This window comes from Squalius cephalus, assembly GCF_949319135.1.
Source record: "Squalius cephalus genome assembly, chromosome: 14".
NCBI classification, from domain to species: domain Eukaryota; kingdom Metazoa; phylum Chordata; class Actinopteri; order Cypriniformes; family Leuciscidae; genus Squalius; species Squalius cephalus.
Window position 1 is genome coordinate 29,448,476 of NC_137135.1, and position 27,509 is coordinate 29,475,984.

At 38.1% G+C, this 27,509-nt stretch overlaps 1 protein-coding gene across 4 annotated transcripts in view; it reads right to left on the reverse strand.

Annotated features, from left to right (window-relative positions):
• Nucleotides 1–27,509, reverse strand: part of unc5a (unc-5 netrin receptor A) — a 185,143-nt gene that overhangs the window by 9,843 nt on the left and 147,791 nt on the right. For 2 of the 4 annotated variants that reach the window (XM_079891978.1, XM_079891980.1), the window contains 6 exons: nucleotides 18,679–18,900; nucleotides 17,654–17,953; nucleotides 16,081–16,168; nucleotides 15,384–15,552; nucleotides 12,053–12,286; nucleotides 2,781–2,930 (listed from right to left, as the gene is read on the reverse strand). In XM_079891978.1, coding sequence (XP_079748104.1) covers nucleotides 2,781–2,930; nucleotides 12,053–12,286; nucleotides 15,384–15,552; nucleotides 16,081–16,168; nucleotides 17,654–17,953; nucleotides 18,679–18,900 — 1,163 coding nt within the window. The remainder of the gene's footprint in view (nucleotides 1–2,780; nucleotides 2,931–12,052; nucleotides 12,287–15,383; nucleotides 15,553–16,080; nucleotides 16,169–17,653; nucleotides 17,954–18,678; nucleotides 18,901–27,509) is intronic. The other 2 variants (XM_079891979.1, XM_079891981.1) reach the window with 1 other exon arrangement.

Genomic DNA, 27,509 nt, shown 5'->3' on the forward strand with positions numbered 1-27,509 from the left:
TAAGTGAAATTACTGAACTTAAATATACAAGCTTGATAAAAATTTTCATTCTAGAAGAAAATTTCAGATGGCACTAAGAGGCTTTTGCATCTGAACTCTTCATATATATATATATATATATATATATATATATATATATATATATATATATATATATATATATATATATATATATATATATATGTGTGTGTATATATATGTGTGTGTGTATATATATATGTTATATCAATTTTATATCATCTCTGTTTGTATAAATTTTTTTTTTTTTTTTTTTTTTTGAGATAAGATACCATTAGATTTTCAACACAAGAAGTATGCAAAAGTTGCCTGATTTTGGCAACCTTTGGCAAACTTTGCATCTGACATTAACTTACAAGAACAATTCTGTCACTCGGTAGATAATACACAGCTTCCGTTGCATTAAAAGTTCTGCACTCGCAAACAATAGATCCAGCTGAATTTGACGGTCAGTCAAAGACACAGACAAAAGAAAAAACACCTGGTGATTTATGATGCAGTGGCTGCCGGTGCAAGTCTATGAAAGCTTTTCTAAATCTATTGTAGTCGACATTTTCAAACAAAGCAGAAAAAAAAAATTGTTTCTTTGTCTCTGACAACGTCCTTAAAAGTGAATTGTTCACAACAGGGGATTTGGATTTAATTTATGAACGAGCACAATTCAGTAGCTACAACAGATATGCTTGCATATCCACAGTCAAATAAAATAAGAACATGTATTAAAACAATACATTGCCTGTCAAACAAAACACGTTCAGAGCGTCAGTCTGATTTAACTAAATATTTAGCTTTATAATACGCTCGTCTCATATTGTCTTATTAATTGTGCAGAGCGACACAAAAACAAAGATAAGCACATGCTATTTAAGACTGCACATCAATCATGAACCAATCAAACAGCAAATCAATAAAAGCCTGTTATCAGAGAATATGCAGTACCTCAGTTTACTCTAATGGGGGAGCTGTTATACAGACTCAAAAGTCTGTGGGGAAACCAAGCCAAGCAAAACACTTATATAAAAAATAGGGGATGTTCAGGTGAGAAAATGTTTCCTCTATGCACATTTGTGCTGTACCACAGTTAGCTGGCATCTTTAAATCCTCGGAGGAGCTTTTTACGCCAAGATTCCTCCAAAATCCAGAGACGCTCCTCCGAGGCCCATGCATGGATCCAGGAAGGGAAACACAAGAAATATCAGGTGCTGCAGCCTTGAGAATTTACATATTGGTCTATATTTAATTTCCTCCACTGGGAGAGAGTCCTGAGATGGGCAGAGTGTTGAGGAAGACATATGAGAAAACTGCACTGCTCTCAATCCTTCTTTACCCAGGAAGCCGTTAACTCGCAGCCAAGGCCGTGCATGTTATTAAGAGCAGACGTTCTAGGGTCCCTGCTCGCCAATTCACCCTATAATGGGCTTCTTTAGCATCCCCGCACGTTCAGAAATACTCTAATGAGGCGAAACCAAAGAAATTTCCAATTACAGCAATCCGAAGGACATACCAGATCACACACCCTGTTAGAAAGCTCAGAGCGGCCACAGAGCACACAAGCCCTTAAAATTCGCCCCCAAGAAAAATAACTTGGCTAGCTAACTCTAACTCACTCAATTAAGTTTGAAAAGACTTTGACAACAGAGAACAAAAAAAAAAAAAACATAACATTTGCAGTACATGTTACAGATGCAAACAGACAAAAATAGAGGGAAAACTGCACAAAGCAGAGTGGCAGAATAATGCCAGAACAATTTAGGTGGTTGCTACGTGGTGTCTGAAGTGTTCTGCATGGATGTTAGCAGGTTGCTAGGACTAGGAATGATTGATTCTTAAATATGTATTCAATTTATTTGCCTATTTATCGTGTTCAAGGCCACCACTAACCCCAAGTACGAGCGATAGCAATAAATACACTCACCCCATAAAACACCATTTAAGGGAGAGTTTTCTCAAAAATGAAAATTCTGTCAGCATCAACTCACCTTCATGTCGTTCAAAACCCATAAGATCTTCAAAAGACGAAGGAAAAACATACAGAGCAGCAGCTTGTGTGTTGAGTGTGTGTTAGAAATCAGGAATGGCGAGAGAACATTGCGCTTGGTACATTTTTCATCTTCAAATTTGGGTCTTCAGCCGACAAAGCTTAAATCCCGTCTGGCTAGAGTGCTTCCAATAATGTTTACGCATTAAGTCAGTAGGCGGAGAGTAGGCGTCTTTTATGGCTGTCAGAACACATTTGACCACATGAGCGTCTACACCAGGGTTCACCAATCTCGGTCCTGGAGGGCCGCTGTCCTGCAGAGTTTAGCTCCAACCAGCTCAAACACACCTGTTTGAAAGTTCATAGTATGCCTATAGTGAGACCTTGATTAGTTGGTTCAGGTGTGTTTAATTGGGGTTGGAGCTAAACTCTGCAGGACAGCGGCCCTCCAGGACCGAGATTGGTGAATCCTGGTCTACACTATGAAAGCAATCCGGTCAAATGTTCAAGAGTTCAAAAGTTTTTAGACCCCGTTTACACCTGTATTTAGCGTCGCCCACTTGTGATCCGATCGACCAAAACGCATCGTAATACCAGGTGTAAACAGGACCTTCTTAGTTCTGTTTTAATTACCTGGACTTTCAAATGGACAGACAGAAACCAATCAGGTTTCATTAAAAATATCTTTATTTGTCTTTGAGTGAGTAATTGATCCCACATTTTTCATGTTTGAACGAACCATCCCTGCATTTCAAGAGAGAGAAGGTGTTGTATAGAAACCCACCTGATAGCCGGCGAGCAGTTTGCTCCTCCAGTGCGCCTGTGGCATGTCGTGAATTGAGAGGCGGAGGTTGTGGTAGCTGTCTTTGAAGAGCAGGACGTGAGGCTCGTCAATCAGTCGACCTCCCAGCTGTCTTTCCATCTGCATCACCTCCTGTGGAGCAACACGGCACAGCACAGTCGGTCAGGCTACGGCCCTCATAACCCCGTTACTTTCCCCCTACGCTCCTTTAATGTCACGCCAAGGTCAAGGCAACTCTGGCAAATGCACTACAAATCCAAGGGTGCTGCAGTAATGAAGGTCTGGGCTGAGCTATTCGTCAAGCGCTCATTGTTCGTGCATCAAAGATTCGCTTAATTTCATTTCTGCGGCTGTGCCAGGAGAAATTTGTACTCGCACGTCTAATGTTTTCGTCTCAGTGGGGTTGGTACGGCAAGGCCATTTGTTGCCATCAGAACAGCCATCTGGAATTAGGTAATAATATCCGCGCACATCCTGGCTGATCTATCAATTCTTTTTCAGGGCACATCTCTCATGCTAAAGCAGTGCGCAGAGCAGAGGTCTCTGAAAGCCGAAAGACTCCCATCAAAGACCTCTGCTCGCACAGAGGAACTACAGCTCAAACAATATGATGAATTGGACGCCGAGGTTAGAGGACTGCATGCAGACCTTCCCAATCAAGATAGCAATCTTTCATAACACTCAAACTTGCTAACAAAACAACAGCACAAGTGTAAGGACTAAAGGAACACGAAACAGGTGAAGCGTTCCTGAGGAGCGAGCTGCGGTGTCTATAAAAGAAAGGTACTTGAACGAACAGACAACGAATGAAGGAGAGAGATGGGGGGTGCGGTAATTACCATATGTTTGATTCTTTTCTGTGTGATTGTGGATGCACATGAATTGTGTTTGAGAGCGCTTCTAATTAAGATGGAGAATCTCAGTGATTTTTATCTGCACATGAACGATTCAATTTTCTGCACTCTTTACCAAGTATCGGCAGGCCCAGTTTCAATTAAAATGGTATAGAACCTGTTAATTATTCATTTACAATACTTGCTGTACAAGTACCATATTATCTATCTATCTATCTATCTATCTATCTATCTATCTATCTATCTATCTATCTATCTATCTATCTATCTATCTATCTATCTATCTATCTATCTATCTATCTATCTATCTATCTATCTATCTCAAATTTCGCTCACGTTGTTGAGCTTGTCACAATGCATTATGTCTGCCTTAGAATTTGTCCAGAACAAAGTATCTTACAAAAAGTTATTACAAAAAAGCTAAAACTAAAAATTCTAGACACAAGCTTTATCTCCTGTCCCAGTGCAAAACACCATTTTATCTTTTTACAGACCACAAGTGCTTTCATTGGAGACAATGAAAGTAGTTTAAACCATTTTTATTATTAGAGCCAGAAAGTTAAGCTACAGTCTCTCTCTATAAGCACAGTAAAGATAGAGACGTTGTCGTCTTTCATGGTTAAGCGGCCCAGCCACAGAGGTGAATTTTAACCCAAAAGATTAGAGGTCAATGTTTATCTCATTCCATTAGGTCGTACGTCAGTCAATGGCCCTAAGTGCACTAGAATCTGAAGAGGAATATAATCTCTCCTTCACGACAAAAGACACTTTATTTAGACTACAAGCATCTCATTTTATGTTCTTGTCTTAAACACAATCACTCTATGGGCAGAAATTAGCATTGCAAATTACCACTTGCAGACTTTGATCCTGATTCTGACCTATCAGCACATCTAGCTGCCTAGTACTGGGAGACACAGAAGAGCTTGCCAATTATCCCATTATGAAGAACTAAGAGCATGCATACCAATGCAGACACAGTCCAGCCTGTGTCCACCCTACGTATATTAACAAGGCCAGCTCAAAATGATGAGCAGAAACATGTCAGTCTTGGCCCGCCGCTGCTGCATCCCAGCCAAGAACTGAGCTTGCCATTTGTGTGTTTGCTTTCAACATATGTCTCAGGCTGAGGGAATACTGGCCTTGTTTACACCCCATTGTCTTGTTAATAAATTGTCACAGAATTTCATTAAAACAACCAAACAATTCTTTCCTTCATTGCAAAAAGCACTTGACTGCATAGACCGCACAGAAGTTAAGCAGACCCTTATATATATATATATATATATATATATATATATATATATATATATATATATATATAAATGTACCCTAGAAACAATACACCATAGATCCTGTATTTGTACTAAAGTAAAAAAAGTATATATATGCTGGGAAAAAATCAATCGCGATTAATCACATCCAAAATAAAAGTTTGTGTTTGCATAATATGTATGTGTGTACTGTGTATAATTATTTTGTATATATATATATATATAAATACACACATATGCATGTACCGGTATACATTTACGATTTTTATTTATTTATATATAAATGATTTATATTTATATATAATATAAATTATGTATAAATATATATACAGTATATACATGCAAATATTTCTTAAATAAATACATGCATATGTGTGTATTTATATATACAAAATAATTATACACAGTACACACACATATTTTATGCAAACACAAACTTTTATTTTGGATGCGATAATTTTTTTCCCAGCACTAATATATATATATATATATATATATATATATATATATATATATATATATATATATATATATATATATTTATTTATTTATTTTACTTAATACATAATATGTGATGTATTTATACATGTAAAATACATGTAAAATAAATGTATGTATTTTTAAACAAACAAATTAAACAAATGAATAATCAGAATGGCCAAAGAAACAAAAATAACTACTAAATTGTTTTGTTGATACTAAATTTACTAAATGGATAGCCAGAAATGCCACGAGTTCCCCTTCAATAAAATAAAATAAATACAAACAAACAAACAAACAAACAAACAAATAAATAAGTGCAGGACATTCCTTTTCGGCAGAAACTGGTCACCATAGTGGTTTTTAGTAAGGAGACGTTTAAAGTTTATACATTGGGGAGACAAAGTGAATTTCTCATGGATGAAGACAAGATGGTGATGACTTAGCCATATAAAATACTTCAGAATAAAAAGACTCTCTATTTTTTTGACAGTGTCTTTAGATATTAGACTTTAGAAAAAGTAGGATGAAGACCACCCTCTGACTTTTTCTTACTTACTAGAAAACCGAGAGCCGGAGCAAGAGAGGGTGAAAAAGAGCGTGAGGGAGCGATATAATACAAAAAAAGGAATGGAGAGGAGACAGAGGCAGCTTAACACTGGTGTCTTCGGGTCAGAAGAGTGGTAAGCTTTAGAGAGACAGATAACAGGATTACGGGAAGCATGGCCACAGTCCTCACGAGCCCACAAACCCTTCATCCTCGCAGGCCTGGACAGCTCCTGTGGTGTGCTGAGCCGGGCTCTGACGGACTAGTGCTGCACTCCATTTGGGAATACAAGAGACTCTTATATAGTTTATCTCCCCTCGCCGTCTTTGACAGAAGGAGGTTAGATGCTCAGCCACAACTCACATGCTACAAACGCTCCTCTGCCAAACACACACAAACAGAACATTTAAAAGCAATTCAGGCAAAAGGGCAATGTGTTACCAAAGTTCACGGTAACCCAAACTTCCATTAAGATAAATCACTAAATGCAACTCTCAGAAGATTGAACCATAATGGTCAAAAGTTCAATTTGTATTTTATTTTTTGCTAGTGTGCTTTGGATAGTTGCTAAGACGTTGCTCTAGGGTTCTGTTTTTTTGCAAAGTTTTTGTTATGGTGATTTTTGTGGTTGCTAAGGTGAATGTGCAGTTAAAAAAAGAAGTTCTATAGCCGAGTTTACCATTTACAGGTTTGTATGGGTCGTTGCTGATACGGGTCGTTATGAGCAAAAGTAATAATGATGCTTCCCTTGCACACTAATAAATTCCTTCAAGTAAATCTATCACAGAGCTATTAAAATAAAAAGATATTAAACATGAATGCAGAGTGTGGTCTATCCATTTGGTCTCCATTGGCTTGCCAGTAATAGGATACAAGAAATAACCCATCATACCGTATAAAATTAAAATGAGCACGCCATAAATTAACAACCACTGAGACAAGTTTGTTACGCAACATCTTAAATCAGTGAACTAAATAAAAGGGCTTTGATTTTAATGACAGTATAGATCCGTTGTAATAGAAGATTTCTTTCAGTCTTTAACAACTTAATCTCAACTGTCTCACGGAGCATAAAGATATGATAGCTTAACAGAGTGACTGACATTGACTAATTTCCACCTGGTATCTTCCACGACTTCTCAGCCGTGAGAAAACAGACCTTGCACTTTCTGAGCTGATGAGTAAGTCAGAAAAGTCAGAACAGAGATCTGAATGATGGAGGCAAACATTTCACAGATGTAAATCATCCAGACATATGTCTGTGAGTTTTCTCCAGCTGGTGACGAGGCTATTTTTCTCTTTTTCTCTTGCTCTCTCTCCCACCCAACACCTCAAACATTTCCTCCCTTGCCTCCTCTCTCTGATTAAAAACTAAAAATGCGAGCTGCTTTCCAAACAAGCATGCCAGAGAAACAAATTTGACAAATCAGAGCAACAGTAAGTAACACAGAGGCTTTCTTTCGTCGTCTCCTCTCGCATTGTCAAGTGAAATGTCTTGTTAAATGTTATGTCAGTGATCAAAGCCGTGCACCATTTTGGTTTCTCCCCTGTAGCATGCACGCAAAGCCATATGCACAAATTATGCTCAGACGTTAGACGAAAGGTCAAAGATGAGAACGCTCGCTCTCCCTCTCTCTCTCTATTTGTTTCTAGCCCAGTCAGCAGATAGAAAACACCAGACGTGGCTCCTCAGACATTTGGCTACTTGTCTGGAAGGTCTGGAGGGACAACAGAACATCACACAGCTCTTGATTAAATGTGAACATCATTTGGAAAGAGGCAACAAAGGTCATCCCTCATCCATCTCTGAAACGAGAGGATATTTTACAATCCACTGTCTGGTGACAAGCCTGATAAACCAGTGAACCCAAAACGTTCCTCTGCTGGAGCTTCAAACTTGCTTCGGAACATGTTGATGCTATAATGTGGATCTTTCTGCAGTGGTTGCAGAATCAGCACTGCCATCACTGCCACTGCATCAGAAACACTGCCAATGGTGATTTGTTGAAAGGTCAAGTGCTATGGTGAGATCACGTTAAGAATGAAAGGGAGCAGAGCAGTGGTGTAGTGGTTTGTTGCTCAGCCTGGCATAATAAGGTCAGGTTTACAGTTGGAGGTCAATAACTAACCACATTAAAGGAAGTGTCTCAAACAGGTCCTGTAGTAGAGCTTTAGGAAGGTTGGCTATGACATGTCCAGCTACAGTAAAGCCAGCAGTGGAGGCACTTCTGTGACAGACCGTTGTACATTAAATATTCACAAACATATTGAACGCATCTCTGCTGAAATGTCACTGACTCCCAAATGTCATATTTGTGATTAAAGACAATGACATTATTTTAATGTGGTTTAATTGGGAGATTAAAGATTGCTGTTGATTTAGGCACAAGCAAAACTCATGACTGAGAAAGAAAGAATGAACAGGAAAGAAATAGAGTGTTAGAGAAAGGAAAAAGTATTTGTATAGAGCGACAATTTCTTAGATTAATGGAAGTGTGACAACCATCGGAAATAGCGGTCTCTTATTCATTGGTGGCGCATTACTGTGTTTCAAAAGTAACATAGTAGCCCAGCGGCAATCAAAATGCAATTAATATTCACCCAAGATGATGGTGGAGAAAGACACACACACACACAAAAACAATTCATCTTTGTCATGAACAACTCTTCTAATACTATGCTAATTCCGAAATCCTCTTCTGTTATCAGCAACGATTAGCATAATAATTCCATCACAATAAATCAGCCTCACATCTTTGAAGGAAAGTCAATCATGGACTCGGATGTAGTTCTCAGGGGGTGAAGCACCTGTTAGACCACAAACACACTCTACATGAGTTCACAAATGCTTGGCCAATGCATTGCAAGATTGTAAACACATTGATTTACATGCATTCTTGCATCAATGTGGCGGATAAAAACCCTCAGTAATTAAAGCAGTTGATGTGAAAGAGAAAACTATCCGTAGACTTTATACGCTAAATTTTACGTTTGTTTAAAACATTTTTAAATAAAATGACATGTGACGTAGAAAGACTTTCTGCATTTTTGTTCCCAAACTTTTTGACCCATGATTTTTTTCATGAACCTTCCAGTTGTTAGTGATTCCTGTATGAGGAGTTTAAGAAATAATTTTGTTGTGATTTGCCAAAGAACTGATTCAACTAAATGAACTATATGCAAGAAAAATATCTAGCCAATTAAACATTTAAAAGCAGAGTAAAACAAGAAAAATGGTTCTACATTAATTCATTTAGCAAAGCAAAGACACACATAAAAAAAAAAAAATGGTTCAGTAGTGCTGCAATTACAGAACACACTACAGGCATTTTTACCAAATTTAAAAATCGATATATCAAGGTTTAGCATGAAGCGTTTGCATTCACATACTTGCATAGAGTTTGCATCTGGCCTTAGGAACAAAAGGAACTTTTCATACTGACAAAGATCAGCATACAGTCCAATCGACTCCCCGCTAAACCCCCCTGTAAAAAACTCCCTGTCCTATGAGGACACTGTGGCTTACCACAACGGTCTGTGCATTTGAGGGGACTGAAAATGCAAATGGGGTGGATTCATGGAAAGCAGCTCTACACGAGAGCACTGCATGACTGAGTCTGTCCACGTATGGAGGTTCCCCTGGAGCGGCCCACACCTGATCAAAGGCAAGGTTAGTATGAAAGGAGGTCATGGGTTGAAAAAGCATCTATATTGGCACCTCAACACCCTGGCTATAGATAAAAGCACATCCCTCATCCACACCTGCAATCATTAAACAACAGCAACTGGTGTGAAATAAAGAAATACAAAAAATATAAAAAGGGCTTTTTTGGGGGGGCCAACAAATCACCACTTCAACACTTCACTTTAAAATGACAGAACAGTCAGCGTTCTCGTGAACCCTTCGGAGAGAATTGGAGAGGAGGTGCTCACATCCATCATAGGCTGGAGCACTTCTCATCTCTGCATGGCTAAGAGCTCATTTTAAACAAACTGGGCAAATTCCTGGCATCTCTTTCGCAATCTCTTTCCCCTGTCAGCCCACCCTAGCGGGGCCCAGCGGGCAGCTTTGGGTAAGGCAGGTCATTCTTTCTGGCAGGCTCTCAGAGGCTGGAGTGGGCAGAACAGGGAACGGGCCCTCTTACTTTGACAGTGAGAGCCGAGCGGAGCTCAGGGGCCACGGCCAGAGTGTCTCTCCTTTTCATTTGCTAATTAAGGATGCAAATGAAATCTTAACAGTCTGCTCAGACGTGCTCCTCGAGGGAGGCTGCTTTGGCATTAGCTCTTGATTATTCCTGATCTGTTAGGAGGGGAGCAAAAAAGAAAGACTTTTTTTTTTTTAATGCGCTGATGAAAAGAAAAAGAAATATGTATATTTTTATACTACTGTATATATATATATATATATATATATATATATATATATATGGTCAAAAGTTTACATACACCTTGCAGAATCTGCAAAATGTTCATTATTTTAACAAAATAAGAGGGACCATGAGCAGATAAACTGGGTTAAAATATGCAAAAGATGCTGGAAACCAAAGAATTTGCAGGACCTGAAGGATTTTTCTGAAGAACATTGGGCAGTTTAACTACTCAGAACAAAAAGGGACTCACGAACAAACCCAAAAAAAAAAAAAAACGTGGATCATCCAGGTAACGACACAGTATTAAGAATTAAGAGTTATTTTTTATAAATGCAGCTATTTTTTTTTTGTCTTGTGGACTATATGTAAACATCTTTTATGTAAAATATCTTATTCAGGACAGTACTAAATTCTGGTGAGCCCTGGTTGAATGTGCATACATTTCATTAAAACTTTTTCTTAAAAACGCTAAAAAAGAATTTCTTTCGTAGAAAACAAAACATTTTCATGCTCTTTTCCATTAATTTACATTAAATTGGCATTGAATCATCCTCCAATTTTCTTTTTTCTGTGTTCCACAAAAAAAAAAAAAAAGGGAAACAATGAGGGTGAGTAAATGAGTACATTAGGTGAACTATTCCTACTATGCAGTTGGTCCTTTCAGCAGGGTAAAAAGGGACTGCGATTAAGAGACAGAAGACAAATTTAGGTAAACTATTGAAGGGGAAAATCTGGAATTCCTTGTCTCTTCAGTATATCTATATCTTTTTGAGTGATTTGATGAGTGATTTACATATATGGTTGACAATCAAGTTATTAATGAATAATCAATATTTTTCCTTCTAAATATCAAAAGTTGAATGACTTCTCTAAGCTTATGAGATTTTACTTTGTTATAGAATTTGCCAGTGTGATTACTGAAATGTTCTTTTCATGTATTCTCTACTGTCTGTATTTGATATCTGAAAATATATTAAATATTTTTTCAAATATTATAGCAAATATATAAAATAAACCCGGCTTCCAGAAATGAATTATGGACTTCTTTAACGTGTCAATACATCCATCTGCTTTTCTAGGGCGCTCTGACAGCTATGGTCACAGGGGTCATGGAAGTCTATAGTTTGAGGGACCCTTTCTTTGTCAAAGCCTTACTTTCCAGTTAGACTAAAGTGTCCTCTCCTTGAGAGAAAGAACATATTATCTTGATGTTTTGAGAATACTCTCCTCTTTATAGTTAGAGCCTTGCCAAATCCAACCTTGAAGAAGCTGTGTGTCGGTGTGTGTGTTAGTCGTTTTGGTTACAGGATAAGGAACAACTGCATTATTGGAGATTGACTGACTTGTTGTTCTGGACAGGCTGGCGCCCAGCAACCCAAATCTGCGACCTGCACGGTCACAACGTGCCTAACTGTATATGTGTGGAAAATGACTGTTTATCTATTTCTTAGCCAATCAGAAACTGCAAATTGAAGCAAGGACGTAGCTTAGACCTTGGTGTAGGGTATAACTGCTGTGATCTTTGTAACTGGGCAGCCTACACACTCCTTGTGAGTATTGAAGCTGACTTCTGCTGATGAAACTGCAAACTATCTTCAGTAAAACTTTTCTTCAATGTATTATAATTCTGACTCTGGGTCTTCATTCACCATATCTCGTTCTGGGTCTTTGACTGTAAATCCCCTTAAACTATACAATTGGCATAATTACAAGTACATTTTGAATTCACCTTTAGTAGGTCCTGTGTGTCATCCATGCAGTAGATGCGGATGTTGTACTCCAGCGTGGAGCAGTAGGCGGGACCAAACAGCAGCAGTTTTAGGCGTTTAGCGGCCGCCATGCTGAGGGACTCCCCGACCAGAGCAAAGCGGCCCAGCTGCTCAGTGAACACCCGGCACGTCTCCGCCTCCAGCTGGCAGTAGTACGGCTCCGACACCACTTCCTCACCCAGCTGAAGTACATCCTGAGGAGCCAATGAGAAAATGACAGGGGTCAGAGGGGAGGGCAGAGAGCAACTGTGTCAGTGAAGTTATTGGAGAGATGGCCAACTCTTGCCCTGAGGATATTCAGTGTCAGATTGTAAATACAATGAAGTGACTAGGGTGAGAAGAAACTGAAAGATCTGCATAATGAACTGTGTTCTGTGCTCTAATGAGACACTAATAGCAGGAGTTCATCGTGAATCTTCACACATGGTAGTGCCTACTAAGAGATCAGAGCTTCCCTTTCTTTTCCTTACAAGCGGGGGGGAATCTACAGCTCAGATTCTCATGTAAAGGAAAAAAGCAGCAATTAAAATAAAGAATGCATTTATTTTACCATTTCTGGTTTGTAAAGAGAAAATAAGATTTTTACTACATTTGCTGGTTAATCTAGTCATTTTAAATTGTAATAATATTTCACAATGTTCAAATAAATTCAGCCTTAGAATGTACATACTACTCACTAAGGCTGTATTTATTTGATCAGAAATACAGCAACATTGTGAAATATTATTATAATTTAAAATGACTGTTTTCCATTTGAATATATTTTTAAATGTAATTTATTCCTGCGATGGCAAAGCTGAATTTTCATCATTACTCCAGTATCACATGATCCTTCAGAAATCATTCTAATGATGATTTGATGCACAAGAAACATTTATTATACCTTTATTATACTGTACTGCTTAATATTTTTGTGGAAACCAAGATAATCTTTTTTATTTATGAATAGAAAGTTCAAAAGAACAGCAATTATTTGAAATAGAAATCTTTTGTAACATTATAAATGCAATTACTGTTACTTTTGATCAATTAAATACACCCTTGCTGAATAACGTCTTTAAAAAGAATGTCGTTAAAACATTTTTTTACCCCAAACTTTGAATGGTATAGAATGGGGGGGGGGTTGATTAATCTATAACTGCATGATTTATTCCTGGTTCAATTTATTTGAAGATAAATGTTAAATTACTTCATCCATTGCAAAGCCAAAACCAAAACCAATCCTACTTCATTTTGAAACCCCATTGTTTTGTGTTAATCAATTAGTGACTTTGACAGTTTGAAGTGCTTCTCTACTAATAACCAGGAGAATAAACTAATTAACAGGTTGCCATGTGCAATATGGAGCTCGTCAGGGCATGGCAAGATAATTCCTTTAATTGGATGTACGAATCCTGACTGACATCAGAGATGTCTTCAAGTGTGCCTTGTATAGACTAATGTAAAGAAAATGTATTAAAATCACAAGAAAAGGCATTCTTGTCAGAAAACGTGACTCTAGCAAAGGCCAACACTATTGTGGAGGGAACATGCCGTTTTCCTCACAGTCTCCGGTCAGATGCAATCACATAATGGCTCCCCAGAGTGGCTTTAATTAGAGAAAAGGCAAGTGGGATATGTGGCGACAGAACCTTCTGCAGGAAGCTCATCAGAAAGATTCCTCACACACCGTCTCTCTCTTTTTCTCTCACTCACACCATTATCTAATCAAATACAGAGAGGCGGCCCTACTGTCATGCACCTCGGGATCTGGGCCAGGAAATTACATCAGGCAATCAATAAAATAAACCACTATCTTCATCAGTGAAATTAGTATTGGCACAAGCCGTTTTCTATTTGACCACAATGAAGTCTAATTTTTTTTCCCATTATAATTTTTTTTTTTTTTTCAAATGACTCAAAAAAATCATCCTGCGGTTCGATAACGACACAGACTATATTTCATTCTCTTCTGCTCGCGTTTTGCTGATCTGCGTCCTCTGGAGAAATTAATTGCTGCGAGTCTGTCTGCCAAGGCTCCTACCAGGACAAACTTCCCTGTGTTTTTTTTCCTCTTTTGTCTGCTGTACCTGGCCAAGAACGGCGACCTGCCGCCGATGGGCTATATTTGGGGCAGGGGATGATTAAAAGTGCTGCTCTACCCTCTGTCTAAGACAGGCCTATTCATTCTACTGCCGCCCCATTGCTGCCACACCAAGGAGCCTGAATTATTTATGCACAGTATCAAACATGAAAGAAGACCTTCACTCTCTTCCTCCGCCCTTCCTTCCTAGGTTCCTCCTCTTCCTTGTCTGTGTGCCTGATGTAACTCGCAACGACCCGGCGCGGTTCAGTGCAGATTTGGAAAAGCCATCAAGCATAATGAAGGACTCACCCCGGCTCAGTTTAAAGGTGGGTGCTGATGACCATGGGATGGAATGAGGTAGAGATCCATACAATTAAATGGAGATTAAATGTGAAGGTATGAGAGATAGGTGAAATGAGGAGTGCGCTGATGGAGACACTTCAGGGCTTTATTGTCTGAGAGGCTATTTGAAATGATTATGACGATACAGCCCATTTGCCTCCATAAGATATTCAATTCAGCAGCAGGATGATGAGAGAGAAAGAGATGGGAAAGGGCAAGAAAGGTGAACGTAAAGCATGAGTTCCTCCTACATACAGTTCAAAACTAACGTATTTATTTATCTCCTGGAGCTGATGGAATTTGTTCCTGTAACTTCACATGGTGTCACCGTGTGGGGTTGGTTTCACAGGAGAAACTTCTGCGAAAGCGGGTAAATCTGCACAAGAATGTCAAATGTAATTTTCAGCACCCCCTGCATATTAAAATAAATTAAACTATATTTTGCTTTTGGCATAGAGTTGTTTTATTCCCAAGTACATTTTCTTTCCCAAACTACAAATCTCAATAGTCTACTGTAATGTAATCTATAGAAAAGTCATTAATGTAATGCAAAATAAATACATTTTTGAATATTTATACAAGTATACATTATAACAGTAATTAAGAGATTGATTAATTGTATTGATTTTTAAATATTTTAATAGAAATATAATAAATAAATTAAATTATAAAATAATATATCACATAGATTTTTCTCACATTATGGAAATAGCAATTGAGAGGGGAAATTTGATTTTTCCTGTGATTTGGGTGTGAAAAAATACCCGGACATTTCTACTCAAGGCAAACCTGCAGGGTTCAAACCTGCATCCTTTCAGTTATCAGCGCATATCCTTACCACTAAAGCTAAACATAAATGCAAACAAACGCAAACGAACACTGACCTCCCACGTTCCCTCATATGACTGCTTCTTGAGACGGATGGCCCAGTTCTCCAGGCACGCATCAGAGCAATGGTCCATACTGAGGATGACCGGCCGGGTGAGCACCACACCGGGCGGTCCGCAGCTCACCACGGGGCTCAGCAATGTCTGACACCCAGCCAGGGGCAATCTGGAGGGAAGGAGAGGAGAACATGGTCAGGATTCAACCAAAGAGGTCTGGATGGATGGCCAATGTCAAGCACAGAGCAGACCCTTTAACAAGACGAGCTTCCACTATTAATCAGGGCTCTGGTGCTCTGATCTGACTTTTCACACTCTGCATTCAAGCACAGTAGGGAGCTGGTCTTGAACACCGCATGAATGCATGAGCAAAAAATAGCCAGACCGTTACCTGGTGCTTCACTCCGACAGGAAAATCTAAAACAGGAGAACATTTCCCTCGCTGCGGCCCATGGCTCATTTGCATATAACAGACAAGGCACACAACACATACACACAAGCTTTTGATATCTCAAGCTAGCATTAGTCATAAATCTGAGCAAACGGCTCAAACACACACACACACACACACACGCCAGCATGTGGAGATTAACTTCAATTATATTTGACGCTCTGTGACTGGGCTTTTTAAAATCTGATTCAAACTGTGCATTCTTTCTTTGTGAGGCAGATCCTCAGACGGGTTCCAGGGACCTACCTCATGTCTTCCTTCGTCTGAATGGTGAGATAAATCTCATAAATCTTCCCTCTGGGAATGGCCTCTGGCGGGATGAGCAGGCTGATTCCTAATGTAAATAGGAACAAAAGAGACAAAGTAGGATCATTTGTTCAATCTGAACGCCGCTTTTGTCACAGCTCACAGTGGGCCTTTATGTGACAAAAGAAAATGTGGTTAACACTAGTCCACAGTCAAGGTCAAAGATGTCATCTACCAGGTTTACCTTGAAAAACTCACTTTCACTTTCTGTCCTGGAGATCAGAACAGAGACGGGAAGTGCCTACAGCCCCTGCTGTCTGTCCTGACATAATTACTTCTGTATATGAAATTAAATGCATAACGTGCACTTTTAGAAAAGGTATCATACATTTCACATTGGCAGCAAAATAATAAGAAATAATACACCCGCCTACATAGTCAAACGTCTGTATTTTTCTAGTAAAAAAAAATCTCAAATAATTAATTGAAATGTAATTTGGATGGATGGATGGTCCACCCTGGAAATTGACCAAAAAAAAGGAAAAAATAAAATGTGTATAAAATAATTTTGTGTGACTAAAATATTATTATATACTATAATAAATCCCCCTGCATCCAAACTAGATTATTATGGAGTCTAAAAAATATTACTATTGCACATAATTTGGGTTAGTGATTTGAACAAACCCTTTTCCCTAAATATTAAACTATAGTGTGTACCCCGCATAAAATGAAATAAAATAATAAAATAAAAAATAAACAATTTATGAAATAAAATGAAATAATAAAATGAAATAAAAAGTTGCTCACTGCTGCTATGCTTATAATTACTTCAGTTAAGAAGAGAAACTGTTTGGTCACCACTGGTATAGGGGATGCAATTATGCTGCCTTCATTCTCAAAACAGCAGCGGATTACAGGTATCTAAATTTGGCCATTGTATTTTGAAGGACAATGTTCTTAGCCAAGGGAGCCCTGGTTATTTCATTTCCACTGCCTCGTGAGCTGTCTCTTTGACCGAGAGTGATTCATAATGTGACAGCCTGATGAACCCTCTGTCTGTGATTAAGGAGACTAATTGGTTTGAATATACTCTGGTGGTGTCCTTGGAGTGGATAGAGTTGCAGGCACTATGAATGTGCACACTGCCTATCGGCTTACAGTGCCACGGCTGACAACTAAGCCACTGTTTCGGCTCGCAGAAGATGCAGCGAGGTATCCTTCAAAAAAAGAAAGGGAAAATAAAAAAGACGCTCCACCAATTACAGCTATTTCCGTCGAAAAAAGAAAATGGTTGTCATTGTCATAACACAATCAGTGTATAAATGGAAGCACTTCTTTGCCCCCTCTGCCTTGTTCCTTGAAAAACGTCTTTAGAAGATGTTCGCATTCGCTCGTTCCCCAATTTACATAAAACTGCTTGGATTACCGTGTAATTGGATCACTTCACCCTTCCATTTTGGGCCATGTCAGTATAATAACATTGCAGTTAACAAAGCTCAGGAGTTCTTTCACAACACTCCTGACTAAACACATAAAACATTTTGCACAGTTTGCAGTCGTATAATCTTACCAGTGTTGGGGAGGGTTAGGCGGCCACCCAGGAAATTGAAAGTGCCGTAGGAGGTGTTGACGTTGTCTCTCGGTAGCGTTTTGAAATATGTCTGAGAGGAAAGGCGGTTCATGAAGTCGTTGGGGTCGCTTGGCAGTTTGCCGTTGTGCAGCGTGTGGGAGCCGTTTGGAAGGGGCTCCAGGAGGGGGCCGTTGCTCATGGAGAACTTCCCGGTGACTTCCTGTCGAGAACGTAGAGTTCCCTGGTAGCTAGTGGTGGTGGTGGTCAAATCAGGCTGGATGGTGAGCAAATGAGAGTTTTCTGTGGAAACAAAGAGAATGAAACGAGTGAAAAACCCTTCGAAAGGTCACGCTGGCTAAAAGTACACAGCACAAATTGAAATTCAGTGCAAACGAACAAATCCATGGATGTAGCCAGGCCTTCGCGCTGAGAGAGATTCACTCGTAAATAAATCAATGCCTCCTCCTCCTCCTCCTCTTTAGCAGCCACAATCAATTCCATACAGCGTTTAAAGAAAGCCTGGCAGTCACGGTTTAAATTTCTTACACTTTAAATAAAGCTTACTGTGTGGCTCCATGCAGGTTCAAATCCCCAAAATCCAACTTCATATTTTATGATTTCAGAGCCGTTCTCATGTTTTTCCACATTAAACACTTTACATATGTAAAAATAAAAGTGCACAGCAGTAGGCAGATTTGTTTCGTGGGAGGATCAATAGAAATCAGCTTAATGCTACTATTACCAAATCACTTCCCACGGTAGCAGGCGAACGAGTGAAGGTCTCCTCTCACATGCAGCTTCAAAGAGGATCCAAGTTAATCCAAAATCACAATCATTTGCAACTGTGAAGATGACACAAAACTATGACTACCTCGGTTTAACGCAAACAATGCACACACACGGACACATTTGCGAGACTGTGGGCCGCTACGGCCACAGGTGGTACGGGAACACGGGCACTGATGAAAGGATGAGCGTGAAACACCGTGACGAAGGGTGGATAGTGTAGAGAAACAATAGCCTACTGCTGCGGGCTGCCCTGCGCGGTGCCCACACACCTGGCTTGGTGGGCTTGATGCCCATGGGCTGGAAGCCAGTGGTGAGGATGGAGGAGTCTGCCACATCTGCATCGAGACCTTCCTTCTTCCTGCGGTACACCAGCACCAGGATGATCAGCAGAAGAGTCAGACACAGAGCCACCACCACGATCCCCACGTACAGAGCCACGTCCTCAGCACCTGATGCCGCTGCACAGGGACAGAAACAGACACATATGCATTACTAATTTGGGTCACCATGTTGTCAATATTCACATTTATTCAACATGCACAAATGCTTCATTTTTCTAAATGTCATAATCATTTGTTAACAAACAAGTATTCATTACTTCAATGAGCTCATTGTTTCTGCCTTAAATTATTACACTGTTTAAATTAATAAATTTTTTAGCTAACTGTGATTTTGTATGTGTACATTTCTGAAATGCATAACTTAGACGGTTACCTCTGATAACAGATCACTCTAAATCGTAATGTGGCATTTTCCGTAAAGCTGCTTTGAAACGATGTGTATTGTGAAAAGCGCTATATAAATAAATGTGAATTGAATTTATTTATTAGTCAACAATGAGCGGATTAGGCTGATATTAAAAGCTGTAACTATAATGTTTTGATGCCTCGTTTTACTTGAAGCATGTCAGCTGCAAAAAAAAGTTTACATTTAGAATATCAGCAAGTATACTGGTTAAAACAGAAATATGAAAAAGCTAGATTTCCTCTGTAACACTTTCAAATAATTATTTTTTATTAAGACCATTAACATAATTATGTTACACAATGCTAAATAGATTATTATACATTCGTTCAAACAGTTAAAAAGGTTTATGTATCTTCTCCACAGACCACAAAGAGCTGACAACTACAGTCTCTTATACTCACCAAGGCTGCATTTATTTAATCAAAAATACACTATAACAGTAATATTATTACAATTTAAATCATTTTTTTATTTGAAGATATTTTAAAGTCTAATTCCTTAGAATTTTCAGCATCATTACTCCAGTCACATGATCTGTCAGAAATCATTCATGCTGATTTCTGATTATTAAAAATGTTGATCACAGTTGTGCTGCTTAATGTTTTTCTGGAAACAGATATATATTTTGAAGAAAAAAAATCCCACACATTTATTTGAAAGAAATATTATATAAATGTCACTTTTGATCAATTTAATCTGTCCTTGCTGAATAAAAGTTTTAATTTCTTTAAAAAATGTGCAGTAAACAAAAGACAACACAGCAAAAAAAAAAGAAAAATAGCACTGTAAACTGTGCAATGCATGCAGTAAGTATTCCATTCCAAACATAGCCTGAATCGCTGGTTAAAAACTACTTAAAATGACAATCAATGTCAATTTTAAAATGAAATACCTGTTCTTCCCGTGCATTGCTTTGTAATCTGACGTTAACCAAATTTTGCCAGATGCCAGTTTTTTTTAAGCATAAAATTATTAGCAAACAGAATTACCTAAACCTGAGTTGGCTTGCATTGTGCGTACGGGAATTAACTGCTGGGAAAACATTTCAGTAGTTGTGCAGCTTCCCCACTGCCGCCTCCTTAAAAAGGTAATCATATCTGTGCTTCAGTGGGTTGTTCTGCAGTTGGAAAGATGGGAGGGTTTGCTGGCAGCCTGCAACATCAGCATTCTTCAAGCTGCTGGATTTATGGCCATGATTTTGAGAGAGAGAGAGAGAGAGAGAGAGAGAGAGAGAGAGAGAGAGAGAGAGAGAGAGAGAGAGAGAGAGAGAGAGAGAGAGAGAGAGAGAGAGAGAGAGGGAGGCAGTGTGTGTTTGTATGTGTCTGTTTCTGTTTCTGACAAAAAGCAGATTTTCTTATGAATCCACATTTCGTGTGCTCTCTCTCGTTGTGGCCTGCAGCTTTATGGCTGAGTACCCAGAGACAATCACATCCAAAATTATTCTAATCAATTGTTTCGGTGGGTAATGGGATTTGAGAAGGGATCTCTGTGGCGTGCTGATTTTTGGGTGGTAGAGGTGTCTGCGCTCACTGCTGGGAGAGACCCAGTGGCTCTACATTGTGAAGAGAGACTGAGACATTGTTTAGACGCTCTGTGGACTGACAGCTAAAAGCTATGAGGAATCGCTCAGCCAAAGCTACTGAACTCAAAGATGTGCATATGGGCCATATCACTGAGCATAACACACGAAGTGGGGTCAACGGAAGGGCAATTCAAAAATAAAGGTGTACGTTTTTAATAGTCTAAAACCTTAGTGAAGAAATTGCTGATATATGCTGATTTGCTGCTCAAGAAACATTTATTATTATCGATGTTGAAAACAGTTTTTTTCTGGATTCTATGACGAATAGAAAATTCAAAGGAACAGCATTGATCTGTAATAGAAAGCTTTTGTAACATTACACACTACCGTTCAAAAGTTTGGGGTCAGTTTATATATATATTTTTGAAAGAAATTAAATACTTAATACTTTTGTTCTGCAAGGATGCATTAAATTGATCAAGACATTTCTAATGTTACAAAAGATTAATATTTCAAATACATGCTGTTCATTTGAACTTTCTATTCAACAAAGAATCCTGAAACAATAGTACAGAACTGTTTTCAACATTGATAATAATATACAGAATTTCTTGAGCAGCAAAATCAACATAGAATGATTTCTGAAGGATCATGTGACACTAAAAATTCAGCTTTGCCATCACAGGAATAAATGACATTTTAAATCATATTCAAACAGAACTAATAAATAACAGTTATTTTAAATTCGAATAATATTCCATACTATTACTGTTTTTTTGTTTTGTTTTTTTTTGCAAATAAATGCAGCCTTGGCAAGCATAAGAGACTTCTTTTAAAAACATTTTTTTTTTTTTTTTTTTAAATACCGATCCCAAACTCTTCAACGGCAGTATATATATATATATATTCTAATATATTCTAAGAGTGAAAAATTCCCTTGTGTGGTTACTAGTGAAATTTTTAATTAACAATAGGAGCTTTTGTGTTTATATTTAAGTCAACGCATTGAAAAAAGATGCTACAAGGAACATAGGTAAGTTAATAACAAATCTGTGTTACGGTTAATAGTTCATAATATCATTCTTGTGTGAATTGTTGCATTTAAAGTGGCAATTTACTTCTGAAGCATTTTTTTTTTCTTCTTCTCCTCACACCTTTGTTTCACTTTGACAGCAACAAAGTTCTTGGTTGTTGTTGTTATTTTTTAATTATTATTTTTAGCCCAGGAAGTTTGAGTCTCCTTGACTCAATCACGATCACACTCACATCCTCACACTCTCTGTTTGGTTTGTTTGGTCTAAACGAGAGTGAGATTGTCAAAGGAAATTGTTAAATTAGAATCATCCCCAAGCCTAAAATCACACAGACAATTAAAACAGGGCTGTCAATTACCATTATGCCAGCCTGCGTCACTCTAATTAAGCTGTCCTCTAATTGTTCATCACACTCTTAATCACCAGAGTTGCAATAAACACTCTCATTGGTATCAGCGGAGATGTTACTGAAGACAATCTACACTTCTCAGGCCTACAGGTGCCCGGTCCAGTTAATTTCATCCAAATATAGCTCCATTATTCTGATGTGACTTTAGAGTACTGCTAATGGCGCTCAGGAGTCATCGGCAACATGTCTTGACATGTTTTGTGTGAACGCTCCTGACTGATGACTCTGTCAATACGACATGATACGGAGCAAGCAGGAAGTAGCATTTCATCAGGGCATGTTTTATGACAGCTGGTCAATCGTGAATGACTGAGCGCATGCAAACAGGAATCGCTCCTGCGTCTTGGTATCGACGATGCATTAAGTATGACTGCGGGAAGTGACTTTGTCATGGTTAAAAAGGACTTATGATATCATAAACTGAAAGTCGTCGCACCGACAGATGATGGGGGCTGGGTTTGTGTCTGTAGCATGTGCGCTCCAGGTGCTGAAAATAGCATACAAATAAAATAAAAAAAAGATTAACAGAATGAAGTGTCTGTAAATCTGTAAAACTCTACAGAGTTTACTCTCTACTGAATCAAGAAACGCAGTTTCTGTGAGAAAAAAAGTAATAAATAAATAAATATTTTATTAAAAATTTTTCTTTTATTATTATTATTATTATTCTTACAAATAAAATAATAAATAATATAATTAATATAATAAATTCATAATAACTTAATTTAACCATGCATGCATGCATGTAACAACAATAGGGAAAAATAATAGTGATATTAATAATAATAATAGTAGAAAAATAATAATAAATACAATTTAAATATAAATAAAAATGATAAATAATTAAGAATAAAAAATAAATAAGAAAATATGCATTATAAAATTGTACATAAAATGAAACAACACATTAAGCTGTATGTAGTGTTCACTGAAACACCATGCTAAAAATAAAAATCAAGTAAAAATGGATCAATTAATGTTTTATATCATTTAATATAACCAGATACACATGCTTTTCTTTGTGTTTTCAGTTAATTACAGTAATAAAAAAAACGTATTTAAATTAAAATGATTGCCTGGAATGCATTGTTTTCTACAGTACATTACTGTTTTAATGGAAAACAGTGTGTTATTATCAGAACTGGTCTTTTTCTACAGTGATAAGATACTGTTATATTTAAAGCAATATGCAGACAAAGTATATTAGAATATTTTATTGTATTGTCCACTTAATGTGCCAACCACTGTCCACGGCTCCAACAAAATGCAGGATGTGTTTCATTCTATTAGTACGTTTCTCTCCCCTGCTCATCCTGCTTTTCTTTCACCAGCTAACCTCCTTGGACTTATCAGAGCCTCCCTAGTGCAACTTTTTATCATGTCTAACAGATGTTCTGAAGAGCCAATCACTGAAGTTGCCTATAGACTGGGCTAGCATTCCCTCTGCCCTGCTCAATAAATGAACAGACATCCATCACACTTTAATTGACACAGTTAATCAGTTTTATAATTGAATGGATTCTGCCTGATTCCACGCAGCAGTATTCTCTCTCTCGCCTTGACACGGAGGCGGTGGGGAGAGAGGCAGTCGATCTGCTTTCGCCATCAGATTCCCACACCCTTGCTCCCTTTTTGCTGTAATCAACACAAAACAGAGCGAGCGATGTTCCTGCTGTTCCTGAGGCTGATGTAAGGTGTGTCGAAACACAGGTTTCTGGAGGTGTAACAGTGGGCACTGAACATCTTGTGCTGTCTGACAGTGGGGTGTCAGGCCTGGCCTGAGGGGACCAAACTCAGCCTGTGGGTAAATCTCAGAGAGTGCCTTCCCCTCCTCTCATGGTGGGATACAACCTACAACCTGCAATTTTCCTATCATGATTGGCATAAACGGGTTGACATTTAAGGAGACAGTAGCGATTCTGTCAGGAAGATTCAGAGTTGAAGTTTATGCTAGGTCTGCGGCCTTGTTTACACCTGATATTAAGATGCGTTTTGGTTGATTAGATCACAAGTAGATGAGGGAAACACATTCCTGTTTACAACTGGCATTTTAATCTGTCACTTTCAACCACTTCTGTCCTGATTTCTTTGAGGGGAAGGTCTATAGGCGGGTAAATATATGTATATATGTTTTTTTTTTCAGATCAAATTCCTTTGATCAAATAGACAAAATAAGCTCACGCAATTTACATATGAACGTGACTGAAGACGGAAAAAAAATATGAAGAGCATCAGCAATCAGGAATGGTGAGAGAACATTGTGCTTGGTACATTTTTTATCTTCAAACCAAACTTGGGTCTTCAGCCGACAAAGTTTAAATCCCGTCTGGCTAGCGTGCTTCCAATAATGTTTACGCATTAGGTCAGTAGGCGGAGAGTAGGCAGTTATTTGTGGCTGTTCGAACACATTCAACCACATGAGCGTCTACACTAAGAAAGCAATCCGGGACAAGCTCAAAACCTGTATTTTGCGTAGTGATCCGATCGAATAAATCGCATCATAATACCAGGTGTAAACGAGGCCTGTATTGATAAAACACTAGCATGCACTGTTATCGGCAAGCATTTATCACCAAAAGGTGGAAATTTGAATTTGAACCACGTTATTTGTGGTTATTTATGAGAAGATAAGTAATGTGGAGGTCTTAAATGGTTACTTTACCTAAAAAATATGTGAATAAAAGCCTAAATTAAATGAGTTCATAATTTAAAGCGATCATGTCTCTTCAGAAGCCTTGGATTAAACCTCACAAATTCATATGGGTTTATTTTACGATCTCCTTATGTATGTTTTGAAGCATCAGAGGTTTGATTTAATAGACTTTCAATGGAGGGATTTCATTCAAATAACTTAATTTGTGTTCCAAAGATGAACAAAAGTCTTATGGATTTGTGACAACATAATGGTGAGTAATTGATGACAGAATTGCAATCTTTGGGTGTATCAATCTTTAAGGTAATCAAAAAGTCTACAATTGAATCATCTGTATCTTGTAACAGGTAAAAATACAAAATGGGAATAATTTATCATCCTTGCAGTAGGTATTACTAAATTAGTCCCTCAGCATGAAAGACTTTGCTTATAAAGGTTACAACATTATTTTCATTATTGCTAAATGGCTACAAATATGGTGCTTTAAAAAGTCTTAATTTGCTCTATTCCACAAATTAGCCTGATTATCAGTGCAGGCTGCATTAATTCAGCAACATGAGTTTTCCTTCCCATCATCGCTTTTTACCCAGCAACACCTGGGTGTAATTTCGCCAGGTGGTGATGCGCCAAACTGTTAATTATCCTGACTAGATGAATGTAGGTTATGAGGCGTTATGCAGCATCCACACTGTAACTTTCCACCGATTCATGAAAATCAAACAATAGACACCTGCAATAAAATACTGTTTGATGACTGTGATTTTGGATCAACACCCTTGTCCATCCTGGAACAATATCCCTATCAACCAATCGGCTGTAATCTCAATGATAGGCTTTAGATGCATCAAAATAGATGAATAATTATGCATCCAACTTTATCTTAACTGGAAATACTTGGTCTATATTACTTGTATTAATAAAGCATTGGTTTAAAAATGATAATATAAAAATATAACAATATTTATTAATATTTACTATATTTAAAATATAATTACATAAACATATTATTAAGTCAGTACTGCTATAACTGTGTAAACATATGGTTCAAAATGTATCAAAAATCTAAATCTAAAATATATAAAATGATATGCTATGATATAAAAATATTTCTTACTATTTAATTTTTTTTAAATATAACAAATATAAAGATAGTTACATAATTAATATTCTTATAAAGTCATTATAAAGTGCTCTTTACATACAGTTAGAAAAAAGTCCAGAAACATCACAGCAGGATTTGGTGTAATGGTCAGAAGTTAATTATATTTATGGAGACCTATGAGATTTATAATTAAAAACTGAGCAAATGTTTTTTTAAAATCGTTAAAAAATTAAAAACGTTTTTTTGCAAATTCCATCCAAATCAGTACATGAAATCACAGATAATTATTACGTTAATAATTAGAACTCAAGCATTGTTTGGAAAGCTAATCCCATCCAACAGTACTTTGGATGTGAATGTCATTTTAGGACCAACTAAAATGTGTCCAACTTTACAAAAAAGCTTATTTCACACGCATGATGGAACCTTAACAGTGTTTCAACCTGTCCTACTCGACCACATCCACTGTGCAGAGTAAACAGTCATTCTGAAGCTCTTCATTTCACACAGCTGCTTTGGATTTATGTGCTTTTCAACTTGCATTTAACCCATAGCAGGTGCTCTAGGGCTAATCTTCCCTTGAATTATGAGGACACTAAATGCAACTTTTATTTCAATGAGTTTCCTCTAACAACTAATTAAACCCTCCGAAGAAGAAGAAGAAGAAGAAGAAGAAGAAAACATTTCCTGTGCAGCAGAGTAGCCAAAGCAGGCAGGATTTTCTGCTCATTACAGTTTAAAACAGGTCTATTGTCTGGTGAGAGACATCTGCTGAGAAAAGATTGGGACAAGAATTTTTCTGTGGCCTGCATTCCAATTTTCAGGGATTTTTGCCTATTCAGTGTGCCTGTATATGTGGGCTTAAGAGTTTGAGCTAGTGCGTGTGTAAATGGCGTGTGGGAGGGCTCAGATTAAAATTTGAAATGTGCAAAAGCTTAAAGAACGAGGGGAGGGACTCACCCGGCTGATGTTGTCCCACCCCCCTTTGACCCCAACGCAAAAGTGTCCTAGAGGGGGACTATGTTAACAGGACACTCACAGCATACCCGAATTAAGATGCCAATCCCAACACTTTGATCCGAGAGGATGCGAATAAAAGCCCATCTGCTTGGCCGGACCCCCCACTGAGCAAATTTTCCCGTGGCTGCCATCGTACCAGCTTCTGTGCTTTTAATTTGAGCAATATGGGCCAATTAATAACATCCCGACTGCAGCGCAACCTCCCAGAACAGAGAAACGTAAACATCTAATGATGACAACCAGGCCTTGGGCTTGGCTGCAAGGTTGCAATATTCAGTATTTTCATTCTTTTGTTGTAGCCGATTGCGATTGACAATTTTTGCACGTAAGATCTCAACGCTGCAAAATATGCTGGAGTGGTTTGAGATGATGCTATGATTGGACATGCCACCATGTGGGCCTTGGTTGAAAAGCTAAGGATTCTAGAACTGTATCGACTCTCAGCATGAGGAATACAAACTCTTTACTCTTGCCTTGTACTTCTGCACATACTAATGGGAGTGTTTGCACACATTCTGCCTCCCTTTATCTCTCCTGAAGATTCGTATCAGCAACAGTCGTGGCCGTAGCGAGATCAAAC